Here is a 25,612-nt window from a genome sequence, read left to right as displayed (position 1 = left end):
ACTTTTTAAAAAAAGCACACGACAGATATGGCGGCCAACTTTTGATTTACAGCCACATGCCACAAAGTGTGACTTCACAAGAGTCACTTCAACAGTATTTGTATGATAATGTCGCTACCTCATATTTTTCGACACCCCGGGGCGTGCCCACTGAGCGATATTTGCCAGCACAAATAGGCCGTGCATAGCAGCCAAGTTAAACACACAGTATCATTAAGAGGCGAGTTAAGGCATGCTTGACGTTTCAACCCATCCGCCATACCCTTGTATACAGATGGCCACATCATGTGTAGATGTCCTCCAGTCAATTTCACAACACATGCAGTGGTGTAACTTTGCTTACAGATTACAGTGCTTATGCGGTGGCGTAACTTTGCTTACAGATCACAGTGCTTACGCAGTGGCGTAATTTTGCTTACAGGATATATCAGTGCGTAACTCAAACAACAAAATAAGGGCGTATTTTACAAAGTAATGCACTGCATAAAGTCCACAACTTGCTCACCAAATCATGGTATAACTTAGTCATTTTGGGTGGCGTAAGTTGTGCCGAACAAATTGCAAATAAACGATTCCATAACTAATCTTGTTTGGTAAAGGTTGATTATTGCTCAACTTTAACAAGGTTAATACAAGAAACACACAGTTTTGTTTTTGGAGGTACTGACAACTGTTTTGGTTGTGAGAGTGTTCTGCCTGGTTCCGACTGAGACGGAGCAAACCTATGAACAGTGTTCATAAAAGCCCTGATCTTCCTTGTCTGAGAAGTTTCATATAATTAAAACTTTTGCAGCGAAGCAACTTTTGTGAAATCAACCATAAGCATACGGCACAGCTATGCCACGTTTGTGGCATAGGGCTTTCATAGGGTGCAATATTATGCCAGGTTTTGCAAAATCAGCTGCTGGTAAATGGGTACGGCCGAGCCTAAAGATGGCCAATGAATGGCTCACGCTAGAAGCAACGAGGAAAATTTTTCCGGTTTTCTCACACCAGACCGAGGGGGTCTGACAAGGTCTGCTCAGACAGTTACCTCTTTTGCCGTACTCGGGTCAGATGTGGGGACTTACTTTTCCGTTTCTTTGCATTTCAGCCTAGCGACGGGCAGGCACGCTCTACCCTTGTCGTTGCTCATTCCAGTGAGGGGCAGGTTGCAGTCACACATCTGAATGCAATTCTTCTCTCATCTTGTGTAAGGAGCTGGACGACCACCAATGCGTTTGAGGATTAAAACCTCACCAAATTTTAAAATCTAACAATTTAAAAATTTACAAAGTGGGAGCACTTTGTAAATTTTATGAGCGTTATGAAAGTGAAACCGTGTAACACATTTGTGGCTCCCACCAGTGGGAAAATTTCAAACGGCTGATGTCGGCAATTTAAAAAATCAAGACTGCCGTTTCCAGAAACAAAAGGTAAAGGCAACTGAAAAAAATTAAAATGCTTCTTTGTGTAAACCTTTAAAAGTTGGAATTTTTGTTAATTTGTAATGCATAATTTGTGTGTGCTTTTTATGTTGCTTCAAGTTTGTCCTGTGTTTTCAGTTTAGATTGTTTGTGGTTTTTTTCCTTGTGTCGTGTAGGGTTACTTGCGAAGATGATGCCAGTCGATTTGAAGTAGAATAGACCACCGAGTCAAATTTGAAATGTACTTTCATACTCCAGAATTTCCTCTTCCATCATTTTACATTTAAGTGATTTTCTGTCACAAAATTGTACTTGCTTTTCTAGATTTGACAGTAATAAACTTAATAAGTGAAAATGTAGTGTCTTTTTTCTAGCTTACAGTGCCAACGGGCTTAAAATGTACCCGATGACAATACAACTGAAATTTTGCATTTTTAGGTAAGCCGTCCAGACCCCTCTAACGTAGCAACTGTGACACAAATGATCCTCAATGAGAATAACAAGTGAAGAAATATAAAAAAAATAAGAGCAAAGCTAGCTTGGAACAAAACAGTGGAAGTGAGTTCATTAAAAGAATTTCACCCTTTTCATATTTGCTGCAAAGAAACCACGGAGGTATTGTTTGGTTTACTTTTAGGGACCAGCCAATATCGTTGCTGTGTTATGTCTCTGGCGCCCTCTGCTGTTCACTTTTCTTTTGCTCTCCAGAATCCTCGCTCCTCTTGTCCCTTCTCTCCCAGATCTGGTCACGAAAAGAAAACGAACAGGATGCCAAGAACAATTGAAAGAACTGGAAGTATTAATAAGCTCTTTTAGGGGCATGTTTTTGTTTATGCCTTTGTGATAAGAGTATGGTCTTACAAACCATATGCTACCGGGGAACCCGGTTTCGGGTACCTTGGGTTTGTACGCATAGCCGGGGTGCCCGAAATCCGACAAAAGAGCTGGGCCTTGTAACGAAAGACTGTACTCGGAACAAAAGACCTGCTGCTGGAGTTGCCAACATTTTTCAGCTTGCATTTGTCGGAGGTAATCCGTCATTGCTTTGGAAACGTACACCACTGTTTTGGGCATAGTGCACCCGCGGATTAGCACCGCGGACAAAAAAGCTCCAGCTCCCCATCGATGAGCAATACAGTACCGCTGCATAGTAATCCATAGTAATCCACGAAGGAAATTACGTAACACCTCACAATTCTGGGCTCTCTTTACAGGGCAGCAGGCCTGGCTGAAATACTCGGGCATCAATGGAAGTTGCATGTCAGATAAGAGTAGACACCAGACAGTCATTTGTGTGGGTGTAAACGTCCATTAAATGGAATTAAGAATTTTTGAAGAATTCTGAAAACGGAAAATCTTGAAAATCGCCCGTGTGTAGGCACTGCATTTTTAAAAGCACCCAGCAGGAAATGGTTAAAGAGGTCTCAACTACAACACCAAGAAACTCTCGATAAAAACTTCAATGCATGTTGCTTTCAAGGCAACACATCACAACGTATGCTTGCCTTACTGTGCCACATTGTTTGAAAACTCCTTACAATGCAACAAGGGTAAAAGTCAGGATGTGTGGCAGCTTGTCTGAATCGTAAATCTCTAGTAACCTACTACCCAGAGTACAACTTACCTGGATGTAAGCTTCTGAGAGGGTGATCATTTGTGGCAGGATGTCGGCTACGTGCAAGTCCTGAATCTCGTGCCATTTGCTGGTGCTCTGAGGAAGAAAACCAAAAAGAATCATTTTTTCAAATACTTGTGAAACATTTTTAGCGGTCAGCAAAACTCTTTGCCAGGCATCATATTGAAAACCAAATTCCAATGTTTAAAATTCAGGTTCTCTTGAAGAAATTCAGGAAATGTAGGAATGGATTTGGAATTTTTGGACGAAAATATCAAGCATCACACCCAGTGAAACTTACTTTGTGCAAAACGTGCACCTTATAGATTCCTTTTCCCGAGCCCGGCTCGCCTTCGTGCACAATGTTGGCGATTAGGTCGTAAGTGGTCGATGGGTTCTGCCGGCGGACCTCAGGATCATCTGACAGGTACTCTGTGAAATCCATGTTCCTGTGTTAACGAGGGATTGTAGGTCAAGGATATGACTTTTTAATAAATGGTGGTTTCGAGTTGACCGGCTAAACTTGAATTCACTGGATGAATAAATCTCGTACAATTTCATATACTGTACATGCACAACAAGTAGAACATTTCAATACCATTTACTCAGCTATATGAGTAGACAAAAAAGGTAATACTTTGTCAAAAGGTTATTCCAACGAATTTTTTTTTCTTGAAAGTTACTAGCACACTGTCAATAATGCACCCTTTTAGTTATTTATAAAAATCTTTTTTTTGTGGCTTCAGATTACAGAAAAACATAAAAATGGACAGTCAGGAAGATTGGACAGCCTTGTATCTGAGAAAATACGGTTGTCCAGAGTCCACTCACTTGACAGGAAAGTTGACAATTGTCCTGTTCTTCTCAGTGAAGAATAGGTTTTTGTTGAAGCGTTTCATGCAAAGTATGAGGTACGGTGGTAGTCTGGTCAGATGGAACCGCTTGATGGTGGAATCTTTGTAGGTCTTGTACTCCTGTTTTGTATTGGTTGACAACAAAACGGGTGGTTAAATGGACTCGAGAGAAATCTGTTGATAACCCGTCAAGATTGAATCCATGCCAAGAGACCGGAAAAAAAATTAAATCAATTTTCTGACATCAACAGGAAGCTGAACATCCTACAGCCATGCACACATACATGTACATCCGTGTAATGTCATCTGACATGGCCATAAACATCTTATCCCAAATGAGACTTTCAAATATGCATGTTTGTTCAAGCTTGGAAATAATTTCTGGTACTCTCTTTTGCATTGGCACACAATTTGTGGAAAAGTGACCCATTGCAGTGACACTAAAACTCAACTCACTGCATTTGAACTGGAAAAAAAAATGTGATAAAAAAGGCCTGGCCAAAAGATGATTAAAGTAGCTGTTGCATAGAACTAATGATGGGCCAAGGACGTCTGTATTGAAATAAACTGTACTGAACATAAAATGTTCCAACGTCAGTCTACTGCGGCAAACATTTTAGTAGCCGGTCCAATTTTTAGCTGCAGTGGATTGTCGGGCTGACCTTTTCCGTCGCGCCATCAAACTTGGCCAGGAGCGAAGACAATGGGATCTGGGGAATGATGTTCTGCTCAAACTCGTCCTTGAAGAGCGGCGCCTGGGGGATGTCCAGAGTCAGGTATAGGAAGGGCGTCTCTGAGACCGTCTCTGTGGGAACGAACACGGCGGTGGCGTAACTAGGCTGAAATGTCGGGGGGGAGGGGTACACCGGGGGGGGCAGTTTTTTTTGCAAGGGGGCACTGAAAGCAACTTAACTTTGGCTTGCGCATGTGATGTGTACCTTTCGAAGTTTCAAATGGGGGCATTGTGTAGTTATGCCTCAGGAACATGGCTGTGGAAGAGGGCAGCGCTGAGATTTACAACCAAATAACGAATTTGGACTTGACTTAATTTGCTCACCTTTGCTCAGATTTTGTACGACCAGTTGCCTACGGATGATGGCAACGTTGCCACAGAGTTCACATGGTTGAACTCTGACATGGTTGCTCAACTTCTTATTTTGTTCTTATTTTGTCAGCTCGGTTCATGGTGGATTTGGAACAGATTCAGCACTATATGTTTCATAGTGGATTTGCAGATGGCGCCGAGAAGGCCACTGAATTGGAACAGAGTGAGCCAAGGCGGTCGGATTTTAAACCAGATTGACGTTTTGCTCAAAGTAATTGGATAGCCGGGTTCTGGCACAGCCTAGAGGCAGGTGGAATCTAAAATGGAGCTCTGATTGGAAACCAAGATTGGTTTTCCTTCCAAATACCTTTGTACTCCTCGGTTTTCAACAGCGCTTCCTTCTCCTTGTCCGGTACATCCATGGGTATGACCTTCCTGGTGAAGACCTTCATTCTTCCTTGGAATGTGGTATACACGATGCTGCTCTTGGCTTTTTTGGTTCCGCCCAGCGACGCGTGCAGAGCATTGAGAAACCAGGACAGGAACTCCACTGGGTCACCTAATCACAGATTTAACAAAAATGAGACTGGATCCCCCAAACTGAGTCCTAAGGTGATTTTTCAGTACCTTTTGTTTCAGTTTGCGTTAAAAAGAACACACTGAGCTCTTTTATTTGACGTATCTATTTGGCATGTTGCTGAAAATTGACACTGCACGAGTGAAAAAGGTGAAGTTCCCTATTGATTTAGATCATGGGAGATACATTTAAAAGCCTCTAACTTGAAAGTGGTTGTGGTGTATATGACTCATTTTGTTAGATGGAGTCATATTTGTATGATAGGGTAGTGTAGATTAACTGCATACAACAGCCATCCCCAAGGCAGCAGTTAATGTTATTCAAGGCCTTTCAATTTTTAAAACAGCGCAACTGTGCAACATTCAGCGAACTGCTCTAAAGCAAATCCCATAGCTTCACTAAGTTGTTGCCAAACATTACATGCATGGCATTTATGCTGCCGCCCTCTGTTCTCGGGTCCAACCCGTGTTTTTATGACACACCCGCACACCGGCAAGAAACTCGTTTTCGCTGACCATGTGCGTAAATCTCGGGGGATAAGGGGTATGCAGAGTGTATAAAAAAACCCAAAAAACCCACACACATTTATATTCAATTTTATGGAGATTGTGTTAGTTTTACACCAAAATGACGAGTACCAACTTAGAGCCACAGATCCCCTCTTTCTAATGATATGTTATTAATTCAAACACAGTCGTGGATGGCTGAAAAATCTTTCTTATTTAGACAATGGGACAGAGTAGGCTTGGAGCCAAGTTTCAGTTAGAAATGCCAGCATAAATCCAATTCAATTCTCCCTCTCTCCTGTGAAATGTTTATAACGGTTACAATGCTTGCAGAGAGACGTGCCAACAGACACAATGGTAAGTTATCATCATTAAGTTCGATTAACTTTTTCCAACAACATGAGATCCCCTGATAATTGCGGTGTCTAAAACTTCCAAGCAATGCCCCATCTTCCCTCCCACAACCCCCGTCACTCACCCTGCTGAGTGATCTGGAATCTCTTCTTGCTGCACAGGACCACCGACTGCAGCATCTCGTGGGGGCTGACGTGGGCTTTGAAGTTCCTGGGGTTCCACATCTTGCGCATCAGCTCGCCGAAGCGCTGGGACAGGAGGCACATGATGTCGCCGGGCGGCAGCTTGATGTCGATGTAGTTTTTCTCCTCCAGGAAGTAGTTCCGGAGAGGGACGATGTGTGCCAGGGCCTGTTGACGGGAGGAACAACGAGAAGAGAGGATGGATGCAATCTCAAAACGTAAATTTTATGTGATGTGGCCTGTGATCACCAGGCAGAATCGGGCAAATTTACACATGGAGAAACGGCTTCAATTGGCATGATGATTTTCATCCACAGCGATATCAGTGCAAGTTCATGATGCTATTGATGTTTAAAACATTGTATAAAAGTTTAAACCTGGAATTTCATTGACGAAGTACTTTTCTTCACTGAACTTCATAGTTGCTCTTCATAAACGTCTTTCAGAACACCAAGATTTCGTCTTGACACAAGGGTTTTCCAGGAACACAGGAAGCTTAAAGCTACATGCGATTAGAAAAACTACAACACCAATATCCCGCATATATCTTATCTGAAACCTTTTAAAAAAAAACTGCCAGTCATTCATGGGCAAATCGTTTGGCTCTTACGTGAAGAAGTACATTGCAGTAGTCGTTGGCTTTGATGTTGTTCAGCCCCACGATGCCAGGTAGGTAGGTGGTTTTGTCGTAGGCTCTGGAGAGTTTGGTGTTGCTATCAAGACTCTGAATGTGCTCCTTTGTGAATGTTGGCTTCAGTACATACTGAAAAAGACAAAGACATTAATTTCTTAAACTGATCCATTTCTATGCTTCACACACTAACATGGTATACTGTACATTCGTTGTACATCAAGGATTAGGGTTCAGACTTCAATGTTTTCAATGGCTCTTAAAGGGCCCATGCAATGCATTTTTGTTTGGCTATTTTTAAAGGATATCGAGCAGAGAAATAGGTAGAGTTGGCCATTCTTGTGACAGATGCCTCAGAGGTTTGAGCACACTTTCTACATAGTGGAAAGTTTTGGGAAGGTTTCTTGCAAATTCTTGTGAGGAAACAAGGTTAAGTAGAAATAGGACCAACACCTCCCTAAATACTTCAAACTCTTCCATGTCAAAGAGGATTATTATTTCACATTGGGGCTTGATGTTCAAGGAAAGTTTTAGTATGAGAAAAAAAAAGTCATTGGTTGAGTGCAAAGTTGGGGATTTGGGACCAGAGAGAAACAAAAGTTACTTTTTGATGAGTGCCTTTCTGGGCCCGTGCAGTCAGCGTGCTGTAGGCAAAACCAGGCTGCATATCATGTTGTCAAGATCAATTAAAGCTATCAACGGGATCCTACAGTACTCACTGTGATATCCTCCAGTGAGGAGTCAATGATTTCGTAGTTGTCGGGCAAGCAGTAAAACTTGAGCGTGTGCAGGTTGAGAAACACATGGTGGTTGATTTGGACGCTGTGGGTGTAGGCGTGGGACTTGCGGCCCCGCCCTTAAAAAGGGGAAATTGGGGGAGAAAAAAACCACCAAATTTCAATGCATTCGAAACCTCAAGTGGATCTTAAACGCTTCCTTTTTCATTATTTTTACGAGATCCTGTATCGGGTACAAGTTTGCGAAGAAATGTTGCCCTCAATCAAATTAGATGATGATCTCTCGGTCATGAGCAATGCTACAACTGATTACCATGTCTTACCTTGGAAGTACTTCCCGCACACTAGGCATGCATAGACATTGAGGTGTGACAGAGAGACTGAGCAGAGCTTCTCAAAGTCAAAATCCAGTAAACTCCTGCAAGCCCACAAAATGAAGAAATGACATCTTTTCATGCACAGAAATCGTTTCAGCAGTACGTATCATGCATTCCATCACATCGATGCTATTGAAACCTAAAATTCCAAAACCCATCCAAATGAAACGACTTGGCCAAATTTCCTGGTTCTGATTACAGATTATTTCCTGCTTTTAGAAACTCTACTTCATGTGGCTTCTCAAAGCAGCGAGCTTATTAATCAGAGACATGAGAAATATGAATATTTGATAATTAATCAATATCCAATTTGAATAATTGGCACAGCCTTACATTAGGGCTGTGCCAATTATTCAAATTGGATATTGATCAATTATCAAATATTTATTGTTTGAAATTGACTATTTGGAAGGGAAATCTATCTATAAACCAGAAAAAGGAAAGATTTTGTTAGAAAGTTACATTCTAAAGGCATATCTGAAGATACTACATGTAACCTTATAGGCAGCTGAATGCTTCTGGCCAACAAATCAATGCGGCTAAAAATAATGCTTCCTTCCAGTTTTTGTTTTGTTACTTTTGGTAAAGCATAAATATATCTTGCGCCCACTTTTCTGGAAATTTGGTGCAACTGAACATTTGAATATTCAAAGAGACAATTATTTGAACTGGCCCAGCCTTATATGTGGGCATTAACAAGAAAGCACATTGCCATTTATTGTTGACCAGCTGCACGAAATTGGTCCCTACTAAGAAATGGGCAAGAAAGTAAACTTCAACAGAATACAGACGTACATATTACTCTTATAACTCATATCCCAATTGCCAAGACCAGGCCATCACTCGGGTGTCTTGGCGGTCATTACCAAAAGTTAATTCGGTTGTAATTCACTGATTTTCTTTGGTAAGTTTCACTGGGTAGGAATTCCATGTGGTGATGTCGTACTCAAATCCTCAAAGCAATTCACCAAAGAGAAACAACCAAACCAATTCTTGGTAAGGACGACCAAAATGCACTCCAGGTTGGAATGTAAGAACTTCTGGTCATAGGTAAAGGTGCTTCACTACTCAGGCTCTGTCCCAGTTTTTACCTGTTAATTGTGTCCAAGTATGGACAGCTTCTACTCTTGTCAATCTTGGGATCCTTCACAGGAGCTAAACGCAAAAAGTCCAACAAATAAACTCCAGATTTAAAACAAAATTGACCGGTTCAACTTTGGACAAGGCCTTCTGATTTTTCAAATCACACATAAAACAGCTGTCATGGCTAGGATGAAACTTATACTGTAGGTTGCCAGGCAAGGAGGCCGAGAGTTTTCTGAATGGTGTTGATGGCATAGTAGCAACAATGCACATGCATCAGATCTGGAGGGCCTTTGAAATATTGTGGAATAATGTAAAATGGATGGTGGGACTGCCTGTGATTGATTCCTGGAGGCTTTTTCATTTTGTTCCATATTCCTCGGCCACAATGTGCTACTTCTGGGTGTGATATGTACAAAGTGTACAGTTTGCAGTGAACTAGTACCATTTTTTTTCATTTGACTAAATTAAAATAACAAAAGAACAGCCTCCTTATTTGACTGGTCGCTGTCCCTCTGTATATGTTTGGAGTACTGGGACAGGACGGGAACCAGTCTGCATGTCAACGGACATGCGCCACAGTATGCAGCTCTACATTTAGATTTGCAGAGCATTCATATAATTGGTGAAGAGCGGCAGGATCATAAATAAAATGTCTGGATTTTGCCAAAGAACTGGTTACATGGTCCAAAAACCATCATGCACGAGTGTTATTTAAATGAGATATTATTCAGTTTTGACGGCATGGCGGAGGGGGAGATCTGATAGACAAAGTGCACTTTAACTCTTACTAGGCAAACAAATGGGCATACATGTAGGCCCCTTATTCAAAATCCCAGCATTATGAACCAGGAAAATTTGGACCTCTGACTGTGAGTCACAGTTCGGGCAGTAGAGTCAGATAATGTCACTGTCAGGATATTTATTGCAACTGGCCAGCGCATGAATCATGAATGTACTCTTGAAGGTGCTGAACAATGCACCCTTCAACTTAATAAGGGTGCTGTAGGCCTACTCTTGACATGTCTTGAATAAGTTGAAGGTGCTGAAAATTGTGGCTATATAGTCGGCTTTAAAGTGGTTCGTAGAAAGCTCTTACCTCAAGCTCTACTTCGAATCTTTGTAATGTTCTTTGACAAAAAAATTAACACTGATGAACTATGAATAAACGTTATTAAATAGCAATGCATCATTGCATATGCATGGCAGCTCGCCATGGAAAACCAAATTCAACTCTCATTAATAAACATCCACAAAAGAGTGGGAAATTTCTTCCCTTCTTTGTCCAACATGACGAATACAATTGCACCAATGTTATTCCTGTATATTTACCAATTTCATCATCACTGTCTGAAAAATCATCAGGAATGTCGACAAGTTTACGCTTCACTCCGGAGGCCGCCATGATTTGCAGCGCAATCTCGTCCCCAAGCAGTACTATCATAGCTCCATTAATCACTGTTATAATCTATGGAACAAGGTTAGCCGGGCCAAGGACGTTTGACCTATGACCGAAGTAAAACGTCTGCTCAATGTAGTCACTTGGGTGCGAGAGTTTTTCGTTCAGAATGGTTTGTGAATGTTGTCAAAATCCTTACTGTGAGTTCATATGGAGGTATTACACCCCAATTGTCCGGATATGGGGCATGGGGACCGCTGCAGGTACGTTTGACAATTCGAAATTAAGCCCTATATCCGAAGTAGGCCTAGCCTATGTAACTTTCATGACCATGAGTCATGAGCGTGCATGCATAGAAAATAGAGCATGTGGAGTGTTAATTGGTGCCCCAAACCCTACACTTTGAAGCCTATTTTGGCAACAGGGTGTTAACTTGATATGGTTTTGACTGAACATGTCCTGCATGCTTACGATGATTGTGTTTTCACAATCCATCAATTTAATTTTGAAAAGGAGCCTGTAGACATGCTGTTGCTTGCTGGGGGCGTGGCCCATTCTTCAATAATTAATTTTCTTAAATTCTGCCCCACCTTTCATTTGATGTTGTCAGCATTCACAGTTTGGCAGTTTTTTATTTTGATTTTGTTTGCAGTTAGAATGAGGTCTACCGATTATTTTTGCTTACTTTGTTTCCTTTTAATTTGTACAGCTTTCTGGGCAGTAGGGATCACAGCATTGCAAAGAAACGATCCCAATCCTGATCCCGATCTCTATGGCATTTATTTTATGTAAGTTTTACTTTTGTTGATTTAAACCTGACATGCCTGTCTTGGCCTGAGTGTCACCTCGTGCGGCCATAGTCACAAAATTAATCTCGGTTTGTCAGTCAAGGGTCAAATTAATGAATTTGACCTCATCAAGTAATGTGCCTAAGTCATTCATGTGCCTGAGTCTTCAACTTCATGAAGTTGGCGCACCATCTGGAAGAAAGAAGAAGTTTTTATAGGCCACACTGAAGCTGAATTCTTTTGAATGTTTGAGACTTTGCAATCTAATTTGAATTTGTTACGCCCCAACTATAGCATCAGTCCCAACTATAGTTGGGCCGGTCCCAACTAGCGTGCTATAGTTCGGCTGGCCCAACTACAGCACAGAGGTTCATTGTGCATGTACCCAGCATGCCCCCAAATCATTATTGTGTACAATATCATATCACAGATGAATTGCCATATTTTAGATGAACTGTGCCAAGATTTGTAAACCTGGATAAGGTTGAGAATTTTTCTATAGAAATTGGTCAACAATAGTTGGGCCAGCCCCACTGCAGCACTACAGTTAGGATTGTCCCAAATATAGTTGGCTATAGTTGGAGCGTAACAAATTCAATTAGAGGGGCTGCTCAGAGCACCTTCACAGAGGACCGTATAATGGTTGGCTACACATTTAAGGTTCAGACAACCTCACCACATAAGATTTCCATTTGATCATCAACAATCATGAATGATTTATTTTGGAATCACATTCTGACATGAGAAATCACAATATTGATTGCCAGCCATCTTTGATCATATCCCAGCATCCGTTTCTGTGTTTACGTGCGCATGTTATTAGTCTCAAGTCAAGTCGTTATGTCAGCACTGTCATCGTTACATAGTCTCCGTACAGTCATCGTTACATAGTCTCCGTACAGTCATCGTTACATAGTCTCCGTACAGTCATCGTTACATAGTCTCCGTACAGTCATCGTTACATAGTCTCCGTACAGTCGTGTCTATCCCGGCACAACAGGTCTTTGTTCCTGTGTGATGTGCTTGAGTAGATGCTATACTACAGTGCTTCATTGTCATATGAATCTAAATAACAAACATGTCCTGTGTGAGGGCGCTCCATGCAGCCCCTCTATTTATTTTATCCAAAACTACCTGCCCCAATGATGTAGTTGGGATACTTCAAACTATAGTTCGAATGATGGGCCCACAAACTATAGCATACATACAGTTGGGCCATTGTGTGCCATAATGTGTGTCAACGCCATTTCATTTGTCGGTAACTCATGCTAGTGTTCTGGATGAAATGCCGTCTTGGCGTATATCGGTCAAATTCTGTAAGGTGTGAGCCACAAGAACTTGGAGAAGGTTTAAGAAGGAAACCCAAGGGCTTTAATTGGGATCAGTTGCAGTATACCGCTAGCAGGGACTGATGTTATCGTTTGGGTGTTACAAATTTACATACCCGCCAAGTACATGTATAAAGTTATTAACAGACCTTCACTTTCAAAATAAGTACCTGCACTCTCAGTTTATTGGTGCCTTAATGTCTCCACTTTGGAAAATTTGTGAGTAGAACTCTGCTGATGTCATGAACATTAGAGCAGGTTTACAGTGTTCCTGCGTTAATATGTAGATTTTGTCGCAAGAATGGGATTACATGTAATGAATGTTTGATTTTAATCCCGTTAAAAAAACAGAGCATGCAGGTCAGGAAGCTGAATTGAAATCTGATTTTTGTTTATTCCAGTGTTGTTGCTTCCATCATCACACTCCTTGAGGTGATCTTCTTCTTTGAACCGTGTTTTGAGAAATGCTGCTCGTAAGTGCCCAATGGCCCATCAGCTTCATTGCCAAATCTGACCCCAAATCAGTATTTCTTTACCCGCCACATTTTTACTTGACTTTTTTATTTCCAAAGTGGGTGTTAATCCCGCATGGCCTTTGCAGCCTCAGGATGTCATGCATTTTGCTCAGTTGAAGGGTTGAGTTATTTAAGAGAGGATTTTGTTCGTAAATGTGAAACTTAGACCAATAGTTTGTTGCAGAGGTGCAGGGTCCCAAAAGTAAGGATGGCCCCAAAATTAACCACCTGCCCAAATAGGATGTAAAAATGCCATTCTGTCTGAAAAAAAAGCTGTTTGTTTTGGCAGAAGTTTGCAGACTCCAAAGTGTCATCTATATTTTTCCAGAACATTTGCTTATAACCCGCTCTGTGTGTTAACAAGATACATGTATGTATGTAACGTGTTTGCTTAGTAATAGTGGTCGTTTGATGAGAACTTACTACTTGTGCACAGGTTTATGCCTGTTTGGCACTAAACATGCTAAGCATGTGCTCTCAATTTGACCGTCTGTCAGATTGTATGACTGTTCGCATGTACCCCAGGGACCCAGATGAACATATTCCCACCAATCTGTCTCTTCTGTGCCCGTGAGAAATATGTCAGGTCGTACAGTGTACTTCTACCAATAGTTACAGAATCATGAATATGAACAGGCAGACTTCACGCTGAAGATTTTAATTGGTGGATGATGGACAGTAAAACTGTAAACCTTTGGGCTTGGCTTGGCCGTTGCATCTGACAACATGCGTCCTCAAACATGGCCCGAACTTGCAGGATTGGGCAAAACTTTCCCAAAGTATCGCATGAGCCATTTTTCAGCTGGACCTATCTCGAACACAGTGCAGAAGTGAAAAATTACCCTGCTTTTAACATTTGCCATCATTTTAATGTTTCCAGACCAGACAATTGTTGTGGGAAGACTTGGACGGTTGTCTCTTGGCTGGACAACTGGAAACGAAGTGCCATCTACATTGCACTCTCGGTCATCTGTTTTTTGGACCACAAAAATGTTTGGGCGATTGTTGCAGGTGAGTCACTGCTGCTTTTCAAGTTACACATTTTTCTTTTCGTTTCCATTCCGTCTGCAGTGGTGCACCATGTGTTCATTAACTCGGCATATCTCTTGTGCAAAAATGGATGCATTTTGAATGTGGAATGATGGAACGCCTGACCCACCATTCCAAAACCAAGCTAAAGAATTTATAATGTGTCGTCTGAAAGATGTTAACAATGTAAAGTCCACAACTTTCCTTTCCTAACAAACGGGACCTCGGGATCACTTTGAACATACAGTTAACAGTGGGAGAGAAAAATTGTCCACCATCAAAATTACCACCTTCGGTCTGGCTTTGGAAAGCTGGGATGCAATTGCTTTGTACGTGGATGTGAAATGGAAACCAAACGAGAAAATGAAGAGTCTTATCACTTACACTCCCTCTTTGCACTGGATTCTTTCCTTCGTCTTTTCTGTTGGTTGATTTGGTTCTGTAACGGCACTCACACCTGACAACTAATCTTGTCCCGTATCCTCCCCCCTGTCTGTTCTAGGGAGCTTGTTAGCCCTGCATGCCCTGCTGTGCGCAATGCTTGTTTGTGGCTCGTGCAGAGGACAGACCAAAGAGCAAAGGGATGTGGAACGAGACAAATACCAACTTCTCTCCACCTCCACTAACATCTAGTACTTTCCAAGTTGAAATCTCTGTAGTAACCTGGGAACTAGAGTGGATAAGACCATGTGGTGCCCGTAATGTTGTGCTGTGCAAATACTTGTCATGTCCTCTAATGTGCAGTGGGATTTACATGTGCATGTATGCCTTGTACAAATGCTGTCTAGCAAGCATCCAGTGATAGTGTGCCATCATGGAGGTGCGACCAATCAGATTGTAGTATGTTCATGACACTGACACTGTTCGATGCCGGACAATTTTTAGCATGACACTGGGGGGGGGACCAATTATATAGAGATTTCTCAGGAGAAAAAAATTTGCTGAGCAAATTTTATGTGTGCAGCAAAAGTTTCAAGCAGAAGGCACCTCATGGTGGTGGCCTGTTAAGAAAACTTTCTTAGTAGTTGGTAAAGTTCAGAACTGAGCTCGAAGAAGTTGTGCCCATTCATTTAGTAGGGATTTGGGACTAGATCTGTTGCACAAGTGTTCAAACTTATGTTCCTTCAGAATACGCGTGGATAATGTGCACAAACTGCATTTGGCTTCGTCATGCTGAACAAATGCAAAACGTTTTATCAAAACTGTAAAGGCCATTTCACAGTCGGCATAAACGTGAACATGGATAAGAGAGGCTGTTGTCATGGCAATCGGCAAGCGTTCAGCCTGTGAGTTTGCAAAAGTCGAACACATTCAGTTTGCATTGTTGTGTGATTTGTGAAGTGGCCGTTTACACTGTACGAGGGCTCTGCATTTACTGAAATTCGTGTACATCATAGGAGCCGTAAGACATTTGAGGTTAAAATATTAATTTTGCCATCACAATACATGCACTTCTCATCGCCGGTGGTGTTTTCCATATTCTTTGGTGCTCTACTGTGGTGCTTGTGTGTAAGTTCATTTTGTGTGATGTTTTCAGTTTGCATGTGCGATAAAGACATGGTTTCATTTTCCTTTCTAATTAGTGTCAATTTGTGCACTTATATGCCAAAATTCTATTAAAGTACATGTAAGGGTGCGTAGAACTTTAAAAGAGAAATTTATGAATTAAGAGACGTGAAAGTTATTTGTATAAAAGCCAGATTTGATTCTCTGGCATGTTTTGCCACATTTTTGAAAATTAGTCTTATCTGTTGGACAAACTGAAATCGCAGAATTTCTGAAGGTAATAAGCACACAATATGCTGCCAGAGGAATATAATATATCCTGCTCTATATTTTAAATGATTGTATGTATTATTTTCCGTAAAATGTTTATCATCACACTGTAATTTTGGGGTACATGTACACATATGTTGAACTATGTGGCATTTTAAACACAGCGTTTTCGCTATGCCATAACAAAGAAGAGCATTTTCAGTACGCTTGATATAATCAGGAAGTCTTTAAATATTGGAAGATTGGGTTCAATAACATGCATGCATTGTTTCTTCATTTACCTGCATGCATATGTACATGTATTTTGGAAGTGACCCGTGAATTACACATGTAATATCAACAGCAGTACTTCTGATGAATTTTGGATTCAAGTTTAGTTTATTGTCATTTGAAGTAATATTATTATTTAATGTAATGGCTTCAGGTTGGTCCCACCTGCAGAGATGGAGCTGGGACTTCTCTGAGTTGTGGAATTATTTAAGGCATGATGTAGTTTACTGTTTATTTATTTTTCTGTTTGTACTCTTTTCTGTATTTGAAGTGTGCTCCACAAAGTGTCATAAAAACAAATGCCGTCCAACAGTAAAATTTATTTTGTCCCAAAATAGTTGCCAGTAATTGTTCTTTGAGGGCATCAAATGAAAGCATCAGGCGGCATCTTTTCCAAACTAAAAACTTCGTTTGTATCTAACGACGTGTTCCAGAGATCATCTTGATTACGTCAGACAACTGCTTTTTTGTTCTGTCCAGTGGGATTTTAATACCACAACAGTTGAAATGATGTGTTTATGCCTTTCAACACCCTTTAAGACATGGGATCATTCAAAAGACCGGCAGAATGAGGATACTGATCTAAACAATATTGTGTTGTGTTAAAACTATGTTTATTTCTCGTCAACAAACAAACGTGATCTGACGTGGTTCAAACTTAATGTTACAGAAGTAATGAGATGAGCCCCTTGTTACAAATTGATTGAGGTCAATTGCACAGTTTCAGCTAAGTTGCTTTCTCTGAAGCAAACTTATTGGACTTTGAAACTGCACAATTGATTAACAGCCACCCCCCCTTTCTGAAGTAAGCATCAGTTTCGTGGAATTTAGAGCTAGAAGGAAATTTGCAAAAGGGTACAGATCCCAAACAGTTGCACAGTAGCTTGGAGATTTGAAAATAAGTGACTGCATGCACTTGAATGATTAAATTTCCATTGGACAGAACATAAAAATGAGTTGTTATACACAACTGGAAAATATCTCCATAACGAACCATCAAATTTGAATTACATGTAAGCGTTCATTTTAACAAGATAGCATCCTAAGGTCCGATACCAAAAATTTCTGACAATTATTTCGGGAGAAAATAAATTTTGTTTTGGGGGTTCTTTTTGGGGGAGGGGATCACTGAATAAGCTCAAAATTGGTGACATATCACAGTCAGGTGTGCTGCATCCTAACTACACATAAATGGATGGCAAGAGACAACGGAAGTAATATGATCTGCATGGAAACATGCATGTACATGTAGATTCCGTTCTTGAGTTAATTGAAATCAGTGATGCATGGAGTGAACCATATGCTATACCCACTGATGTCGGTGTACCATACATTGTAAGTAATTTACATGTATGAAGTGTGTTTTCTATCGTTGTTATGCATCAACAGTACACCTGCTAATGAATGAATGACATGAATATGAATGAAAACTATTAACGATGGTAGCCATGTCACTCTAGAATGATTTTCAGTTGCCATTGTTAACATGGCAAATAAAATTATGGACAACCTGCTTAAAAAGTTGTAACTGCAATGAAGATGTGGGGTGAAAACCCCAGATAAACATTGCGGGGAAAGCCTAGGGATCCAGGTTGGGATTGTAAAGCCAATCCGCATCAGCCTGGGTGGAATTTGAACCCAGACCACGGACCTGGCAAACCTGACTCCCCCCATCGGTGTGATATAATTTATGAGACGCCATTTTTGCGTCAGGGAGATGATCCTTCTTTTTTTTTAGATTGGGTTTTTTTCCCTTCACCAAAATATATTTTTCAAACTGTATACTCATGTTGTCTGAGGACACGTGCTTGTTAGGAGGAGGTTGTGGGTTCGAATCCCACCCAAGAAAGCTTGTGAATTTTTACTAGCCTGTGGGTGTCACCGACTCTTAAGAGTGTTATAAATACATGTATACTATAGTGAAGGGCAATACTTCCCTATAAAAATTGTTCGATATTTAAGCTTTTTCAAGTTTCCAGAAATTTTTTTTATCCATATTTACAAGTACTGTGTTTATAGTACTAATTTATGCTAAGATGCCGTTTCAGAAATGGACCAGTGAAAGCTGGTCTGTCTTGTAGTTTAAGGTTGATTTCTTTTCTTTTATTTTTATCAAAGTGCAATTCAGTGAAAATCCACTGAAGCTACAGCAGAGTTTGGATGAAATGGTTTGCCGCTAGGGTATTTGGTGATTTGCTTTTTTATTTCTATCAAGGTGCAATGCAACGAATCATTAAAGCACGGACAAATCTTGCATGAAACATTAACCACAGGGATGCGCCATGATTGGTATCATTTGTGTGTGCATGGATTCTCTTGATATCTCCTACATGTCTTAGGCTGAGTTCGGGCGGCTTGTTCTCATTTGTTGACGAACAGCTCGATTTGTTGTTCGTTGGTCGGCCGCTCGAACGCCGGGAACGTACAACTGGTTATCGCTGGTAGTGAGAAGCAACATGCAACATGGCGGCGTTTGTACATGTACGCTATTTGAGAGTTTGGATAACTTGGCTGAATTCTTTTCTGTTTAAACAGGAACATTCATTTCTGTGTTACGGAAAACAATTAATGTAAAGTTTGCACAACTTCTTATTGTCTCTGGCTTTGTAAGCCATCTGTATATTTTTACAGCTGTTCAAAAATCAGAATCTCACAAGTTTTTCCATGTGTTCCTGTAAACCCTGACGAGGAGGTGGTGTGTGATCCTGTTCCGGGAACAGTTTTCTTGAGACGTGTTCCCACCGTTTGAGCGCAAGAACAAGAACCCTGTGTCAAGAACAGGCCGCCCAAACTCGAACTCAGACTTGTCAATCCTTGAGGTGTTGGGTTTGTGCAAAAATCTCTGAACCCCATGACTCCATGTCCTTCCAAACAAGTGAAAATATCATAGCATTTACTTTCAGAGAGCCGTGATGGGCTTTACATGTATAACAAAGAAGTTTCCATCTTTTTTAGCCCCCCTCCAACAATTTTGCGACCCCCTCCAAAAATTCTGTTTTGGATCCAAACTTGATTTTAATGTAGAACTACACCTTGCCAGGAAATGAATTTGCGTTGTCCATGGCCATAATAAGAAATTCATCTCTGAAAGAAATTCCTCATCTTGCCATCTCTCTTTTCTGTGCCCCCCTCCCACCCATCCACCCATTAAACACTTCCCCATACAGGAGTTGTATTGGACCTCCTCGCAATATTGTACCTCTTGCGCACATACCAGGAGCAAGCCCTCCGCCATGCCGCTAGCGAGTCGACCCCCCAGCCAGCCCCTGCCCCCTCCACCACCAAGTACACCCGCTTCGACGAGCGGCAGAGCACCAAGAGAGAGACAGACACCCCAGCGCCTGTGTCCCAGGAGCCAGAATCCGATGACGACTACTTCAAGACAGAATCCAAGAACCCGTTTGGGGATTTTGATGACGATGATGCCGATCCTGAAGGCGACGCTGGCATATCTCGGTATCCGTAGTGTTGAACTAAGGTGAATAACACAGACCTCGCATTAGTTTCCATTTAGTACCACAATGTTTTGAATTTGGGGAGTTTTCATCCCTTAATATCCTGTGGAAATGGTTTTGGACTGACCTCTGAGGCACCACGAAATGCCACAGCTGTGCCGAGTTGTAGCACTGAGTCCCTTTCTCATTGGCACTCTGTTTTGACATCACTTTGTATACAATAATATACAAATACAAAACAAAGACATCAACTTGTTTGGTAGTGTTAATCAAGTCCTTTGCCATTAATCTTGTGGGGTGCGTACATGTACTCTGTTCTATGTGAGTGAATGTTGTTTTGAGCACTAAATGGGGGGCTGGGTTATAAAATGTAGATATGCTTGAACTCAAAGTAATTAATGCAAATGTTCCTGGATCCTTCATGATTTCCAGATGGTTATGGAGGATTTTGAAGGATTAGCAATGGCCTCCCAGTCATCATCATTTTTACACTGACCTTGCAAGGACGACTTACGTAGGCTTGATTTCTTGGACACTAGAGTTTGAAGAGAATCCGAAAGAATAAGAGCAGAAATGCTCAGCTCAAGGAGACAGGAATTACCTCGTCAACTCTCACATCTTCCGAGAGTGAAATCTGAGAGGAAAATAATCTGGATGACCCAAGTTGAGATCAACATCTTCTCACTGCTCACAATGACAAAAATCGAACGCTCTCCACGTTGGATTTTGTGGGGAATTTCACAGCATGCATTCACTCCCACCTGATTGTCACTTTTGAAAAGTCCATTGTAGGGAGTGTAAATGTTTCCCATCAAAAGAGTACCCGCCTATATATTCGGCTTATTTTCATTTTCCTCACAACAGCACCAGACGTTCTTGGTGGATGGTGTACCATCAGCTCGAGTCAGGCAAGGATTCAAGGTTGGATGTCTGTAAGATGATGGATATACAAACAACTGTAAATCTTAATACCCAAAGACTGTATCAAATTGGATGCAAATTCAGTTTGGCATTATGTTTTTATAATTTGTGGGGGATGCTAGTTTAGAAAAATTAATATTTTGTATAAACAAAAATAATAAGAAAATTTTGCCTTTTTCAAACGAATATCTGTAGCTACATGGAAATATTTTCTGTTATCACACCATCGAGAAAAGCGAAAAATCAATCTTTTAAAATGTGTGTAACATTGCAACTATAGGATTTTTAAAATATACAATATAGAAAAACAGCTGCAGGGTGTGCATTTGTCATGCAGACCAGGTGATCAAGACCTCTCGGCCATTCGCACTTTGTGTCCTTTTTTTGAGAGAAACTGAAATGTGTCACTATCTTATAGTTTCCATCTCCTTCAGTAACTTTGTTCTTTCATTAACAGATTTATTTATAAATGGTGGTTGGCTTTCTTTTTGAGGTTCAGCTTAGTTTTAGTGCAATGTGGCATTCAAAGCAGGATTATTTGTAAGACCAAGAGTTTATCTTCTAAAAATGGTACTTGTGTACATATTCGCATTTGCTACTTTTGCTTTCATAAATTATATTATTAACTAGGGGATGTAGTCGTGGTTATGGATGTGTACTGTATGTAAGATTCTGTACTGTCATACATATGGATTGGCAATGATCGAGCTCACTTGTGCATCTCTATGCACCCTACGGGACTGTGACAAAGCAGAACTTGGCAGAAGAGGGTCCTATTTCCCGAGGCTAAAGGCCAAGAGAAGATGGTCCAGTTTCTGGAGACATTTGTAAAAGAGTCTTTTGGTCACTTACGGTTCCTTCTAGATGCAATGAAGTCACTGCCCCTCCATGTGTATAATTGATTGGGCCAAAATGTGGTAAGGTGTGCTTCGTACTTGGTACTTCTCAGAGAATCTGACAAGTTCTGACAAGTTCAACAAAAACACACAGAGGATTTGGGGTTCAAGCAAATCTAAATTAAGGTGTGTTACTCTGTAAAAGGTTAACATATACAATGTACTGAGCAATATCTCTTGAATAATTCATTAACTTCAGAGACACCTTGTCTTCATTGCTTTACTGCGAAGGTTTCTATTTTTCTAATTCTATTTCGGTGCTAAAATGTTCTTGGTGTGAGAAATAAACTAGTTTAAGATAAACACAACACAAGGTTTTAGAGTAATTTTATAATTTTATTGATGGAGATCCACAGCACTGTAACCAGAAAAGATTCAGTGCCCAGGCTAAATCTCAGTACATGAAAACCAAAATGGCTATCCTGTGGTGAGCATATGTAGTTGAAATTGAATGCAATGCAATGATTTCTCTGATTTTATTCTGTTCAAATAAATATGGATAAGCATCCAAATCGAACACAGTGTCATTTGTCTTCAGAGCTCAACTATAACAAGCTAAAAGGGGCTTTTTTATCTGTTCATGCCAAGATACGAATTCTGAATGTAGATTGCGTCATTTTGAGAAAACAGAGAAAATGAGGGGAACCCCCACCCTGTGTTGGTAACGGATAAACCCTTGTGCATGTCAAACTGTGCATGCAGCCATTGTAGCCATCTTGGCATAAACAGAAAAAACCTTTTAGCTTGTTGTAGTTGAGCTCTGAAGACAAATGACTCTGCGTTCAATTTGGATGCTTCCATTTTTATTCAAACATATAAAATCTGAGAAAACAGGTTTTCCTTCGAGTTGCTCTTGAAGTCATGTGGGAAGCCGAGTTTACGTTTCGTGCTAAGACTTTTAGTTCTCTTTATTTCTCTAAATACTTTGTCTGAGCCTCCATAATGTTATGCTGGCACACTGAACTATTTATTTTTGGTGACATGCATCTGGGGGAGGGGCAAAGTGGTGCTTTAATTCCACCGTACTGCTCTGGGGAAAAAAGCCAAAAAAATGTATCAAGGGGGAAAAGCAGAAGATATAAAACAAGGAGATGAAAGGGGATGAAATCTATACTACTTGTTTGGGGACAAAATCGAAATTAAACCCCTTTCACTATCATGGTTTATCAGTGCTTCCCCTGGAAATCCCCCCCCGCAAAAGTGAAAAAAAAAAATCCTGACGACGCCCCACTTCAAGGTACTTGCACATCATCCGCCTGCAAAACAGGTGGTTCCTAAAAGTTTTCTTTAAAGAGCGCCCTCTCGAAGTTCCTTCGACAATACACCCAGAACACGGTACGGACGTCGTACCCCACAGTTCTGGGGGTACCTTTGACATCATTTTGCACAATCACTTTCTATTATCAGATCAGAATAATCCAGGTTTTGGGATAGCATTATAAAAAGTTTCAAGTTTGTACCATCGGAGAAAACTGACCTCCCATGGAGCTATAGCTCCATGGACCCACTGCACCTAGTGAAGCAACCTGATTTCATCAGCAAAAGTTCCAAAAACCATTTCCATCTAGTCCATATCAAATTTTTCTCCAAGAATTTGGGTGTGGATTGAATCTCTTGCTATGTAAATGAAAACCGTGCATTACAGCTCCATGCTTGATCCGACGTTTAGAATTAATTTCCTTCTGAAAGACACAAACGACCCTGAACTAAGACTAAAGAGTGGAGACCGATGATCGAGACTTTTAATCTTTCACGCGTGCGCAGTTTGGTGAGAAGATCCCCTGCATGCAGTACTAGCGCGCCCCAAGCAGCTCTGCCCTAAGCTGTAGTTTACTTTTCTGGAACCGGAAGCAGTCATACAACTCCAAAGAGGAAATTGGCGACAAGTTATGTGCGTCGTGTCATTCGTTTTCTTAATGTCCTTGTAGCATTCGTAACAATGACTGTCAAAATGGTCTTTACGGGCCAAATGTTTCTTGCTTTTCTGCCCCTAGCAGCGTTGGTTTTGAACTGCATTCGTCATGTTCATGCCGGTAAGTGCAGGCTTACTACATGTACTAGTATTATTAAGTTCATGGTGAGTTGAAATTGAACTACAAACTTAACAACAATCGACTGCAAAAATTCCATACGGACAACACTTGATGCCCCTGTGCACAAGCCTTTGAGAGTTGTCTGAAAAAAGGGATTGTAAATTTGGCGACCCTGTTCCCATGATTAGAAGAAAGAGCTACATTAACTTTTGAATTCACCTTAGGAGATGACTGTGACATCATGCTCAATGTAGGGTTTATTGGTAGAGTTTTGAGTTACGAGGGAAATCATGAGAGGAACTTTGAGTGTTTTGAAACATGTGGCACATAGTTGATTCAAATTTGCATGACAAGTTTATCAGTAAGAAGGTCACATTTTCTCACAATTAACAATTGGAATTTTCCCCAAAAATAGGATCAGTGCAATAAAGAGAGTGTTGCCTTAGTTTTTTGGGGGAATTACCCGTTTGGCAAGATTAAAATGACAAAAACTGTGGAGTCCCCAAATAAACTATCCCCCTGAAAACACCCTAAGTGTTTTCTAACTACGTAAATGCTTCGGAATTTCCCTTGCTAAATTCCCCTTTTTGCAAAACAGTGAAATTTAGCTAGGGAAATTTTCGGACATGTTATCACTTTGTGACGGCTGTTGTAATATTTAACTTGAAAATTAGTGCTGTCAAAATAAACCAGTCATTGCCAGTCGACGTTGTTTTGGTTGTTGATATGGTTTTTCCGAGGCTGGCATGGCTGGCAAAGAATGAGACATGGCAGACCACCAAAATATTCAAGCGTACTGTAAACATTAACATGTTAATGTAGCTGTGGGGAATTTGGGCATTGTTGGGGATTCACTGCCTTAGGGAAATAGGCAAAGTTTGGAAAGTAGGAAAAGAACATGTTGGTATTTTAAAATTTGGCAGTCCTTTAAATTGTATCCTGCTAGGCCTACTAATGCAAGATCCTGCCACTAGTGTACATGTATGCCACCATGCTATTACCGGCGGGGGGAGACTGGGGCTGGTATAGGTGGTTAGTGTGTAAAGCACCCAACTCTAATCACTGAGGTTCCAGATTCAATTCCTGGCCTGGGATGTGTGAGTGGAGTTCTTCATTGGTTTGCTTCTGTGGCACAACAGGTTTTCTCCGGTTTCCCTCCCCTCCCTTAAAAATCAACTTTTAATATGGTTAGTGGCTCTGCTCCTTTGGCAGCTACATACGCTGTATGGGTCAAGGACGGTAGCCTGATGCTCATGTATGCCTTTCACTCGACCATAATTGGATGGAATTTACGCTTGAAAATGAATAATTTTGAATTACCATTAGTCATAAATTTTTCAACCCCAAAAATTGGTAAGAATTTCAAATTTGCATTTTCTTGAAATGTTTTCCCTAAAACGACTCCACAATGGTTCATTTGTTCAAGGGAGACTCTTCCAAAGACTGCAAAGGTAATTTTGGGCTGATAACACTCCATGTCAGGAGTTAATATAGGCGTTTCACAACAGTGCACCTCCAAGAGTTTGCAACGTGCTGACCAGTCACAGTGCACAAAACCTGTTGGCCCAATGCACGTTTGGAAAAGGGTCGACAGATTTTGCGCACTGTGATTGGTCGATATGTTGCAAACTCTTGGAAGTGCACTAATCGCGCAGCCCGTATTGAGCATTCAGCACACACCACCCATGGCATAAAGAAACTGTTTAAATTGGTGACAGTCCACTTCTTGCAATGTCATTAAAATGACACTTTTTTCTCTCAAATTCTGGATGACCAAAGTTGGGCATGTTCAGCTGTGTGGACACAGTTCAGAGAAAATAGTGGGCACTGGACAA

The 25,612-nt window shown here is 40.9% G+C and overlaps 4 protein-coding genes across 23 annotated transcripts in view; 3 read left to right on the top strand and 1 right to left on the bottom strand.

Moving 5' to 3' along the window:
- The window catches only part of LOC110990153 (uncharacterized), a 52,003-nt gene extending 49,990 nt beyond the window's left edge, over positions 1-2,013 (top strand). For all 19 annotated transcript variants that reach the window (XM_087130033.1, XM_087130029.1, XM_087130025.1 and 16 more), the window contains one exon: positions 1,094-2,013. In XM_087130033.1, coding sequence (XP_086986159.1) covers positions 1,094-1,098 — 5 coding nt within the window. In that variant the 3' untranslated portion in view covers positions 1,099-2,013. The remainder of the gene's footprint in view (positions 1-1,093) is intronic.
- Positions 1,640-10,852, bottom strand: usp39 (ubiquitin specific peptidase 39). The gene is made up of 12 exons (XM_022255595.2): positions 10,700-10,852; positions 9,376-9,439; positions 8,231-8,325; positions 7,890-8,026; positions 7,150-7,302; positions 6,482-6,707; positions 5,288-5,479; positions 4,538-4,680; positions 3,853-3,995; positions 3,323-3,470; positions 3,031-3,117; positions 1,640-2,148 (listed from the first exon to the last, which is right to left on the bottom strand). The coding sequence occupies exons 1-12, from the start codon at positions 10,809-10,811 to the stop codon at positions 2,068-2,070; spliced, it is 1,581 nt and encodes a 526-aa protein (XP_022111287.1). The 5' UTR covers positions 10,812-10,852; the 3' UTR covers positions 1,640-2,067.
- Positions 10,845-22,057, top strand: LOC110990546 (uncharacterized). Of its 2 annotated transcripts, XM_022255597.2 has the most exons (6): positions 10,845-11,029; positions 11,476-11,554; positions 13,284-13,355; positions 14,278-14,408; positions 19,640-19,950; positions 20,792-22,057. In XM_022255597.2, the coding sequence occupies exons 1-5, from the start codon at positions 10,936-10,938 to the stop codon at positions 19,936-19,938; spliced, it is 675 nt and encodes a 224-aa protein (XP_022111289.2). In that variant the 5' UTR covers positions 10,845-10,935; the 3' UTR covers positions 19,939-19,950; positions 20,792-22,057. The 2 variants fall into 2 exon arrangements, with proteins under 2 accessions (XP_022111289.2, XP_022111290.2); XM_022255598.2 differs by lacking the exon at positions 11,476-11,554 and having other exon boundaries at positions 10,873-11,029.
- Positions 22,058-23,542: 1,485 nt separating this feature from the next.
- Positions 23,543-25,612, top strand: part of LOC110990548 (uncharacterized) — a 69,386-nt gene continuing 67,316 nt past the window's right edge. The window contains exon 1 of the mRNA XM_022255599.2: positions 23,543-23,777. Coding sequence (XP_022111291.2) covers positions 23,684-23,777 — 94 coding nt within the window. The 5' untranslated portion in view covers positions 23,543-23,683. The remainder of the gene's footprint in view (positions 23,778-25,612) is intronic.

The sequence above is a fragment of the Acanthaster planci genome, linkage group LG19 (genome assembly GCF_054643075.1).
Source record: "Acanthaster planci isolate LZ-2023a linkage group LG19, COTS_SCS, whole genome shotgun sequence".
NCBI lineage: Eukaryota > Metazoa > Echinodermata > Asteroidea > Valvatida > Acanthasteridae > Acanthaster > Acanthaster planci.
The sequence above is the reverse complement of the archived record's forward strand: the minus strand, read 5'-3'. Positions and strand labels throughout refer to the sequence as shown.